At 36.0% G+C, this 12,293-nt stretch overlaps 1 protein-coding gene across 3 annotated transcripts in view; it reads right to left on the reverse strand.

Annotated features, from left to right (window-relative positions):
* Window positions 1–12,293, reverse strand: part of SENP7 (SUMO specific peptidase 7) — a 165,686-nt gene that overhangs the window by 34,970 nt on the left and 118,423 nt on the right. For all 3 annotated transcript variants that reach the window (XM_079766837.1, XM_079766839.1, XM_079766838.1), the window contains 4 exons: window positions 10,922–11,103; window positions 9,174–9,513; window positions 8,198–8,355; window positions 5,061–5,198 (listed from right to left, as the gene is read on the reverse strand). In XM_079766837.1, coding sequence (XP_079622963.1) covers window positions 5,061–5,198; window positions 8,198–8,355; window positions 9,174–9,513; window positions 10,922–11,103 — 818 coding nt within the window. The remainder of the gene's footprint in view (window positions 1–5,060; window positions 5,199–8,197; window positions 8,356–9,173; window positions 9,514–10,921; window positions 11,104–12,293) is intronic.

A 12,293-nucleotide genomic window follows, 5' to 3' on the forward strand; every position in this document is an offset into this window, starting at 1 on the left:
CATATTTCATAGTGTAAGTTAGGCACTAAAGCAAAATTAGAGCAAAATGGCACATAAATTAAAAGCTGATCTTTGGGTTCAAATCCTGCCTCTATTATCTCTACTAAAACAAATAGCAAGTAGATACTTAAGTAACTTACTAAACTTCTCTCTGCTTTAGGAAAGTCCCTTAATCAAGGAGAACTATTATCATTAGATACTAGCATCTGATTAATAGCATCTGATTAATAAGAACTATTATCATTAGATACTAGCATCTGATTAATGTGCTTATTAATCAGATGCTAGTATCTAAATTAAATTAAATATGACTAATTTAATTTAGTCATATTCACCTTATTATTCTCACTTTCACACAACTGCTACATATAGGGTTTCCCCAAAAATGTACACACACTTTAACAGCTGACAGCTGTTAAAGGAGAGTGAAATGTATTTTAATAAATACTGCCTTTATAATTACACTCAGTGTGTGTATACACTTTGGGGGGACACCCTGTATATCTGACGTGTATTTTCACTGCCAAATTCTTTCTGACATGTTTCACTGGGTCTTTAATCTCATAAAAGATATCTTAGCAAATGAAAATAACTGGTGATAGAAAATGAATATAAGAGTGATGCTTTTAAAATTTGATAGTCATTACTACAAAATTATGAACTAGTAGTAGTGCATCTATGTATCTTTGGCCTCTACTTTCTATGTTATTCACTCATTCTTTCACTGTAAGTATTCTTGTCCTATCAAACCTTTCAGCTTGGCAAGAATTTGATATTCACTTATACCTTTGTATGATGATTAAGCCATCACGTAACCTCTCTGAAAGGCAAAGCCCTATTTCTAGCAAAAATTTAATCTCCAGGTAAGAAAAGGAGAAAAATAATTTTGTGAGAGAAAAAAATGATGTTTTTGTGGCAATAAGGTAAACCAGTTCTCTGAAATCATTTCACATCTATCTAACTTAAGAAAAAGGCTGAACATGAGTGCTATTTTTATAACTTGTTACAATAGCCAATAGAGTTCTCTGAACATAACAGATACTTAATAAACATTTTCCTGCTATCAACAAAGTTGAGCCCTAAACACAAAATGTTCACATCTATTGCAGCATTCTCTACACCAGCGATTTTCAACTGATGTGCCGTAAGAATTTTTAAAACATTCAATACTGACTTTAGATCTCTTTTTCCCTTACATTGTCAAATTAAAAAATTACAATAGCCAGCACAATAGCCATCCAGTGTGAATGCCCTGTCTTGAACCATAAATATATATATCAATATATATAAAAGGCTAAGCAACCATCCGACTGACCGGCCATACGACCAGCCAGTAGGTACGATATGCACTGATCACCAGGGGGCAGACGCTCAATGCAGGAGCTGCTGAGCTACAGCAACTTTGCAGAGTACTACCCTCTCATTTTCCGGGACCCCTCAGGGGATGTCTGAGAGCCGGGTTCGGTCTGATCCCCGGAGGCCAGGCTGAGGAACCCCACCTACCAGAGGGACCCCACTCACTCCACAGATGACCTTCGAGCCACGGTGCCATCCCAGGTGCAACAGCCAGGGAGGGACTGTGGGAGTTGGGCTCTAGGGCATGTCTGCCTGTCTTGCTAAGTCCCGCCCCGCTGGCCACCTTCTAATTTCCTTTCAATATGCACCAATCCATGCACTGGGGCACTAGTGTTATTTATATAATAAAAGCCTAAGTGACCTTTACGGCGGAACAACCAGTTGCTATGATGTGCACTGACCTCCACGGGGCGGACACTCAACACAGGAGCTGCCCCCTGGTGGTCAGTGCGCTCCCACAGGGGGACTGGCCACTCAGCCAGAAGCCGGGCTCACGGTGGCGAGTGCTGTGGCGGTGGCAGTGGTGGAAGCCTCCCCTGCCTCTGTGGCAGCACCAAGGAGCAGCCAGCTGAGCAGTAAGGAGCCTGCCGCTAAGGAGCAGAGAGCCAAGCAGTAAGGAGTGAGCAGGTGGGCGGGCGGTAAGGAGCGAGGGATCCCGGATTGCAAGAGGGATGTCCCGGACTGCAAGAGGGTGCAGGCGGGCTAAGGGACCACCCCCCCCCCCAGTGCACAAATTTCATGCACTGGGCCTCTAGTATAATAGAATTGCATCTTATTCGTCATGTTGCATAAAAATGTTGTATCTGATTGGTTAATTATTGGTACCAGAAATCCTTATATTCAAGTGTAGGCACCTGATTTTTTTAAAAGTCACTTTGGAGCAAAAAGGGTAGATAATTACTACTACTACTTTTGTAAATCAATCAAAATTATACCTATTTTTTGTCAGATAGGCAAAAAATTGTTTTTGGTGTGCTGCAGAATTTTAGTAATTAGTTTATGTGTGTCATGAGATGAAAAAGGTGCGAATCATTGCTCTACACTAAAAAAACGTAGTAGTAACTTCAATGTCCAATTATTTAAAAATGGCTCTCACTTATATAATAGTTTACCATTATAGGCTTTTTCTAGCTCAGCTAAAATGTAACTATCATGAGAGTGAGAACAATATCTCCAGTGTCTGCAACAATATATACCCATTAAGCATCTGGAAAATGACTGAATTTAATTCTCTAATAGATTTACCCCCTCCAAAGAAATTCTTTAATTTCTAAGTTACAGAGCATTGTGAACTTTGTCTAAAAAAGAACATATTATTAAACGTGTTTTGAGAACTCAAAGGTAAGACTTTTTAAATTTTTAATTTAATTATTTTTGTAATTTTTTAAATTGTTTGTTCTCTCCATTATAACATAGCTGTTTTATTTTTTAATTCTTTTCAGTCTTTGCTCACATGCATATATTTTACCTGTATATATTTGCTTTGATTTACTAAACCACTTTCTTATAATCAGACATTTAAGTTTTTTTACTTTAATAATAAGAAGTGTTCCAAACAACAGATTTTTAAGACATATTTTATGACATTTATTGAATATTTGCAGTCCCCTACTATTTAAAATACTGGGAGACCTGAAATGTCTAACAGTCAAGAATTAAGGACAAGGGAATCCAAGTATCCTAAATCAGGTACATTAATTAAATTAATTAAGTATGGTGAGTTACAAAACAGTATGTATGTTTTAAACATATATATCTAATATGAAGAATATAGAATGATATACAATTTAGAATCAGGGGCAGTTGTCTCTAGATAAACAAGATTATAGGTGTTTTTTTAATTACTCCTTTATTCATTTCTAGTTTTTTGTTTGGTTTTATTTTTTTGACCATAACAAGTCCACCTGACTGTGTAATAACAATTAATACATTAATTAATAACAACCCACTGTTGAATATTTATATTTGATTTCCCTCTCCAGCAAATCAATTATCATATATTGAAATGATCCAATTTTTTGCCATTACAAAGAACTCAACAAATTGGTTAAACCTGAATTTAAAATAAAAAAGTAAAATGCAGTGGGAGCAATGAAAAGTGGGGGAAAAAATCCCTTGAAGAAGAATTGTAAAATCACCCCAAGTATGTCCAAAACATTAATATCTGAAAACTAGTGATCAGGGAACACTGCTCTTGAGCTTTCAATCAAAGCGATTTTTAACTATCTCACAAGCTATCATTATTTATAGTTCACAGGATATGTTGGATTTGTACAGAATGTTTACTCTATTGGGATTAGGTTTTACCCCACACTGTCACCAAGTAAACATCTACTTTATGTCTTAAAGCATGCACTGTCTTCTCTGTGAAATAGCCTGATTCCTCCAGACAGATACAGGTACTCATTCCCATATGTACCCTTTTTGTACATATTTTCATTGTACATTTTACCATAATCTAAGTCTCTATTTATGTGTCTGTTGCTTCCATCCTATATAATAAAAGGGTAATATGCAAATTGACCCTAACTGTGGAATGACCAGGAACAACGCATACTGTATGCGCTGTGATGCATACTGACCACCAGGGGGCAGACGCTCAACGCAGAAGCTGCCCTCTGGTGGTCAGTGCGCTCCCACAGGGGGAGCTCTGCTCAGCCACAAGCTGGGCTGACAGCTGTGAGCGCAGCAGCAGTGGCAGAAGTGGCAGAAGCTTCTCCTGCCTCCTCGGCAGCACTAAGGATGTCCGACTGCGACTTAGGTCCACTCCCTGGAAGCAGACCTAAATCGCAGTCGGACATCCCTCAAGGGCTCCCGGGCTGCCAGAGAGATGTCTGACTGCCAGCTTAGGCCCAATCCCCCAGGGGTCCGGACTACAAGAGGGCACAGGATGGGCTGAGGGACCCCCCCCTCACCGTCCCCCAAGTGCACGAATTTTCATGCACCGGGCCTCTAGTTATACTATAAATTCCTTGAAAGCAGAGGCCATGTCTTACCATTTTTATATTCCCTGCCCTATTTCTAATACAGTGAAACATTAATAAAACTTCTAGGAAAATACCTGAGTTATAATCTGATGTATTCAATTCATTTTAACTAAAATGTATAGGGCCTACTTAGAGTTTAGCCATTTATGGAAGGATAAAAAAGTAAATAGAAACATGGCTCTTTACCACAAGAAGCTTAAAGTCTAATGGAGCAGTTCAGGCAAGAATATAAACAATTATAAACACATAGAATAAATATTATAATAGATATACAAACAAAGTGCTATAAGTACACAGTAAAGGGAGAAGTTAATTCTGGCTAGAAAGGAGAAATCACAAAAGGATTCCTGGAACAGGAAGTATTTCACATAAGCCTTAATGATACTCCTTATTTGCGCTCCCAACAATAACCTGAATAAAAATATAATTTACCACTAAATTACTTTTATAGCTCAAAAAATATCAATATGTAGTTTTTATACACGATTTTCATTAGAGTAATCAAATCAGAAATATAATTTTAGGACATTCTCCTGTGATTTTAGGACTCCCCCTCCAATTAAAGACATGTTTCAAAGTACGTATGACAAATCTAAATTGTCCCATGTCAAATTATTCTCAGTTCTATTTTCACTTGCACTAAGAAAAGAGCAGATAATATAAAACTTTGTCTAAGATCCAAAACTAAATAAAGAAAAAAAATCTAGATATACTTACTGTAACACAACCTTTAGAAGCTCCTTTTATTTTACCAATATAAACAGAAGTAAATATAAAATCCAGTTGTAGATCCATCTCATTACTAGGCATAATACAGGAAATGTTTTCCATGGCAGGACATAATTCAGATGAAGCCTAACAAGGAATATATTATAAAATTCTTATAACCTTAAGTATTATATAAATGTTGACAATGCTCTTCCAAAGTCAGATACTTCTTTAAATTACTATTAATGGAACTGGAGAATTTTTTACTGTTCTTACTGTGAGGAAATATTACCTGGATTACTTTTAAAAACTTCATGATTTACCTTGAGAAAATTACTCCAAATAGTTGAATCCTAAATTAATTCCAGGTCTAAGTTCTAGAAATCAGAACTGTATCAATCTTCCTCTATATCAAAGGCATGATTTCAAACTCAATATTCCCTTTATTCACTGTTAACTCAATAGAAGTAAATTAAGATTTATATAGCGATTTAGTTTAAAATGAGTTTTTAAATATACACTCTCTTTCATCCCCACAACCACTCCATGAAGTAGTTCTCTCTTTTTTCACTTCTTAAGTTAATCGATGTTTGGGTTGGTTAAGTGACTTGCCCAAGGTAATGCAGTTAGTAAAAAGCAGAGCTAAGACAAATTCAAGTCTCTATCTCCAAGTCAAGGGTTATTTCAACCACATAAAATTGCTTCCAAAAACAAGATGATACTCTTAGCTACTGAGAGTTTAGTGAGCAATAAAGGGGTGTAAGTACCAAAAACCATCAGTTTCATGAAATCTATGTTTTACTATATGATCTATGTCTAAGGATAGCCAACCAGTTGCCTAAAACTTCAAAATTCATACCACTTCCACACAAACAACTACAGAACTCTGCTTTTAAATGACAACAGATGACTAGGCAGTATCAGCAGTAGCTGCTGCCCACAACCTCTCCTGAATTCTACACTGTGCCGAAATGACTTTTTCAACTCCATGTTTGCCTTGACTTTGCACATTATCTTGCTTTAAGCCTAACATCACAAGTAACCAAATAAAGTATCACTTAGAGCAATTATGCATGTGTATTAACTCTCTACCTATCTACAGAAAATATGATTAGTCCTCATCTAAAACTTACACAGTACTCATTATTTTTTTAAATACATTTTTATTGATTTTTTACAGAGAGGAAGGGAGAGGGATAGAGAGTTAGAAACATGGATGAGAGAGAAACATGGATCAGCTGCCTCCTGCACACCCCACACTGGGGATGTGCCCACAACCATGGTACATGCCCTTGACCGGAACCGAACCTGGGACCCTTCAGTCCGCAAGTTGACGCTCTATCCACGAGCCAAACCGGTTAGGGCAGTACTCATTATTTTTAACCCAGTTCATAATGACTGCTTAATGGAATGTTTTGTCATTCTTGTCTTTTATTGTTTACTATATACTATTATCCCCTAAGTAAAAAAGGGAATCAGTTGGAGAAAACTCTGTCTCTCTGTTTAAGTAATAAAATTATAAGACAGAATAGAAATAATTTCTTATTGGGCATCACAGTCTGTAAAGACTAACTGCCTCCCAAAAATGAGCAATCCATGTTTCTCATAACTTCACCTGAAACTGGAAACAAGGAAGAATGTGGAGATGTTATGATTCTGCCTTATAGATGTTGGTAGGTCTCCACATTCTTTGCTATTTGGCTGTGATCATATTCTGTCAGTTCTACATGAGATGTTATTTTCTTTTAATTTTTATTTATTGATTGGTGAGAGAGAGAAGAGACAGAGAAAGACAGAGAGAAGAGAGATTTGTTGTTCCACCTGTTTATACATTAGTTGCTTGCTTCTTGTATGTGCCCTGACCAGGGATTGAACCCACAACCTTGGCGTATTGGGACGACACTCTAACCAACTGAGCTACCCAGCCAGGGCCTGTTATTTTCCTATAATATGATCTTTCATACTGCTTTGTAAATTTATATGCTGCCAAAGGAACTATAATTCATCTAGAAAAGGGATGGGGAACCATTTTTCTGCCAAGGGCCATTTGGATATTTATAACATCATTTGTGAGCCAAAATTATCAACTTAAAAATTAGCCTGCTATATTTGGTCAAACATTTAACTAACTCCCACCTAATGCTTGGCAGGGCCAGACCAAATGATTTTGCTGGCCTTACCCAGATGTTCCCGACCCCTGATTCCAGAAGTTTGGACTCATTATCAACAATGACACTGTTTTAATTACAAATACAACTAACACATCAAGTATGCTATTGCCCAATGGGCAAGAATGGTTATATTTTAACAAAAATTCAGAACACAGTTGCTGAGGTGATCTCTGTATGGAATTCTTAATGCAATAGAAATACTGGTGAAATTAGAAATACTGGTGAAACTAATCACACCATCAGACTGTTTTTATAAAACTGACCAAATTCTTTTTCACACTCTACAGAATAACAGCCTCTGACATTATTTAAAAACAAGCCAACAGAAGTTTACCATAATTCTGTACTTGTGGTCACTGATAATCATTTCTTAAAAAACAACATAATCAGAGGTTCATAATATGGACAAAAACTGAGAATAAATGACTTGAACCTTACTTTAGAGCTAGACTCTTCAAAGTGCTATGTCAAAAACACAAGTGGCTGACAGTAAACCATCAGAGACTATCATTTATTATGTTCTGTAAGAAGGAAGATAAAAAAGAACTTAACAAACTGATGACAGAGGCAGGATTTGAACACAAGTTTGTATATCTCCAGAAGCCATGCTTTCTCCTCTATATTGCATTGCCTTAATAGAACGTGAGGAAAAGGAATAAGTCCAAGTGGTTATAGAATTGCAAGACCAGATAAATATTGGAAACTTTTACCCTAGAAAGTTTCGATAAAGTTCTTAAATGTCTAATGAGAACCATTAAAAATATGTATATTAAAGTAATAGAATATAAATGACCAGAAAAAATGGTATAATCCTTTCACTTCAAAATAAATACATTATTTCTCTAAAACTAACCTCAAAAATAAAAAAAAAATAAGTAACTTTTATTACAATATTTTCCTTGATGAAACAAAAAATAGTTTTAGCCAAAAGTGAATATTTCACTATTTATCTACCAGAAGGCAGAAATAAATTACCTGTACTGATTCACATGTAATCAATGGTAGTTCTGACAATGCTGATTCAGAAATACTCTCATTCTCATTAGTGACATCATGGTCTTGCTTAGATTGTAACTTGAGAATTTCTGAATTTTTATGTTCAATGGGTCCTTCTTCATCACTGGAAACAACAACTAAAAAGGAAAAATGTAAAAAAATAAAATAAAAAGGAAAAATGTATTTTTTTAAATGTGTCTCAATAATCACTTATCAGAAAGAGAACTTCTAATTAATGCTATATACCTTTGATAATCCCATTAAATTAAATCATCCAACTTTATTCTAAATTTTGAAATTGGCCTATCACTCATTCATTATCTGATTTATACTAGTTATGTGCAATAATTTCAAATTAGTACTATTATTTAGCAGTTACCTGCAGATATAAAGCCATGAGAAGAACTTAGGAACAAGTTCTAGTCTTGATAATGTATTGTACCATCACTCTAACTTGTACTTTAAATCCTATTACATTAGCTGCTTTCAGGACAGGTAAATGGATGGCTAGGGAAAGATGTGGAAGACTATTCATTGCATATCCTTTAGAACATTTTATGTACCATGTGACAACATCAAATACTCAAAAATTAAATAAAAATTAATGACAATAATTAAATAGCATCTAAACTCTGTACTTCAGCTTCATCAACCAAATGGCAATAATGATGATTCTTATAGGGTCTTTTAAAATCTGATGAGATGAACTACAGTATACTAATCTAAAAAAAAACACATTACTTCTGCTTCCAAGTACTCCACTGTTTTTACCTAAATCAATATTATAAACTTCATGAAGTCCCAAAACCCCAAGTCTTCTTTTTCTAAAGTTAATATATCTCACAGTAATGTCATAAATGTCTTCTTGCCTTAACCAAATTTGTTCAAGAGAAGAAATAAAATAACTAAGTAGAACAGAAAAAATTAAGACCTTTATAATCCTCCTGTTACTTACTTGGTTCAGCTGAGATCAGTGATTGGTTGCCTTCACTGTGTTCACTTAAAACAGGCTTTTCTACTGTGTTCAGCTTACTCTCATCCTTCTCAACCAGGGCAGCATTCCCCAAAGTGTCAGTGGAAATAGAGCTCTCAACAGTTTCAGTAACTGAACAGTCAGAAGTGCTTTTGGGAGCAGCACTCAAAGCCAATTCCTGACCAGCAAGTGAAGATCGCTCAGTAAAGTCACTTTCCATAGGTTCAGGTGTAATTTCTTTAAGCAGTTTTGGATCTTGATCATGGTTTTCACTTGGCTTTTCAAATTCAGACGATACTGTTGAGTCATTTTCTTGTTCTTTCTGAACATAAATAAATGCATACAAAAAATTAGCATTTTTCAAAATTGGCTAGCAGAATGAATTTTTTTAAAGTTTAAATTCCTAAAGGAGAATATAGAAGTAAAAATATAATATCATTTTTATAATAAAGGGATAGGAAACTACACAATTATACTACATTACTCTTGTAGTTGTCTCCCAAGTATAAAGATATACTGTCTAATCAGATGCCTAAACAGTTTTTAAAAGGATAGGATGGTGAGGCTCCCATATTTACAAGGGCTTCAGATGGTCTTCCATGATCTAAGTCAACTTTAGAATGAGAGAATTTTTTTTTAAGTTTTGTTTTATAAAATTAAAGAGCCATATGACATCATGTCTATATATCTTCAGGAGCCATGCTCTCTCCTCTATATTGTAGAGAAGTAGCTAGTAACAAGAGCAAAAAATTAAAAACTTAATCAGATAACAATATAAAAAATTATGAAAATCAATCACTGCCTTCACGTTACTGTATAAATCTAAATCATGTTTATAATTATAATTCAAAGATACTGTAGTCCTGAAATGCCTTGTGAATCAAGGAATCCAAAGCTGTCTTCTTATATTTTTACTAGAGGCCCGGCGCGTGAAATTCGTGCACTCGGGGGGGGGGGGGGTCCTCAGCCCACCCTGCGCCCTCTTGTAGTCTAGGAGCCCATGGGGAGCGGGCCTAAGCCATCAGTTGGACATCCTTAGTGCTGCCGTGGAGGCGGGAGAGGCTCCCACCACTGCCACTGCGCTCGCCAGCCATGAGCCCAGCTTCTGGCTGAGCAGCGCTCCCCCTGTGGGAATGCACTGACCACCAGGTGACAGCTCCTGCATTGAGCATCTGCCCTCTGGTGGTCAGTGCGTATTATAGCGTCCGGTCATTCTGCCGTTCAGTCTGTTTGCATATTAGCCTTTTATTATATAGGACTGTTACCCAATACTAAGTCTTTGAAAATAGGTGCTATATGCACTAAATATGATAATTCTTTACTTACAAACTCTAGATAAGAGAAGCTTAAAGAAGTTGGTAAGTAAATTTCTACTGATAAAATAAATCTGATAATTTTACAGACCAAGTGAAAAAGCAATTAATTGGACAGCACAAATAGTATTTGGCTAAAATAAAGATAACAGAAAACACGTGTAAAGGAAATGTATACCAATGTAACAAGTGGAATCAAAGGAGGAGCAAACAACTTTTTAATTCATTTATAATATTTAAAATTTGTTTCAATAACTGTATTAAATGCAAAAATGTTTCATTTAAATCCTTTTTTAATTAAAAAAATAGAAAAAGAAATCTGATGATAAAAGAATAAAGCTAGAAAAACATCATTTGGCTATGGTCAATTCATTTTTATCAAATTACTTCATGTCACATCTAAATACCTCTACTTACAGTCAGTTCTGCTGATTTATACAAAGAAGTAGAATTATGAGAATCAGGTAAATTACTTCTAAGCCTTTTCTTTCTCTTCCTGGAAATCATAGTGGGTTCCATTTTTGAATCAGAACATGTACCATTCTTGTTTCTGCTCCCCTCTTCAAGATGATCACAACCTCTACTTTCACTGTTAAGGTCTTAAAAAACAAGAGTCATAAACATAACCAAAAAGTACTGAAAGGATTCCTTTTAGAAGAGCTTCAGAAACATCATCAAAATTGTTATACTACTTCCAAAGCTAATGTAAAAAAGAAGTCCACTGTAAAATTCTCATACTGACATGGATGAGTATGAAGAGATGCCCTATTTCAAACTGCATACATAAAGTGAGTATTCTTTGTATAATAAATATGAGAAAAATATGTAAAAAGGTAGTATTCATTAGTAACCAAAGCAAAGCAACCACACCATGTTTTTATCTTTTGCTATAACTGCATTCAACTGTACAACCAAAAAGGATTTTTTTTTTTTTGGGGGGGGGGGTCCTTAATAAAATGTGGAAAATTCATGTCTTAAAATATTTGTATAATTCATTGTGATTTTAGAAATTAGTTGTCTTTAAAATATAAGATATACTGTATATAGATAGACCAGTAGCTCTGCACACAAATCTGTGCGCCAGTAGCTCTCTGCGGGGCCTGGCCGCTCCGCGTCCGCCGCCCAGAGGCTCTCCGCGGCCCAGAGCCCCATCCACAGCCGGGCGTGGAATGCTTGCCTCGTCGCTGCGGCGACAAAGCAAGCATTCCACCAGGCTGCTCACGCTGCCTGCTCTCAGCGGCCGCCCCCCCGGGGCTGGGGGACTCCGGCGGGGCTGAGAGGACTGGGTGCCACCATCTTGTGGCTATTGGCACCACCATCTTTGTGACGAAGTGATGGTTAATTTGCATATTACCCTTTTATTAGAAAGGATAGATATATAGATATTGAAAAGGGACAATAATTTGAAAGAGAATTGATCACTGTTCTTTTAAAAGGAGCCAAAATACCTTTCTTCAGCATCTGACTGTGATACATAATCATTCCCAATAATATCAATTTGCTTTACAGTTACTTTCATCTTTTTAAAAATCAAGACCCTGTCATTTGAAATGTCCAATAAATTTACTACCCTACAGAGAAAGAAGTGTTCCCTTTTTCCAGTCAAGAAAGCATTCTTTTGAAACCCATGGCGATTATTTTAAAAATGCTTAATATTTCAGTTATCAAATATATGTATTGTACAAAAATACCTTCCAATAGATTCTAACTAACTGAAGGTTATCCTGAATTATTTTGCTTTCTGAATCTATATCAAACTAAAATACAAACTCAAAGTTTATGCACAGCA

The sequence above is a fragment of the Cnephaeus nilssonii genome (genome assembly GCF_951640355.1).
Source record: "Cnephaeus nilssonii genome assembly, chromosome: 3".
Lineage (NCBI taxonomy): Eukaryota > Metazoa > Chordata > Mammalia > Chiroptera > Vespertilionidae > Cnephaeus > Cnephaeus nilssonii.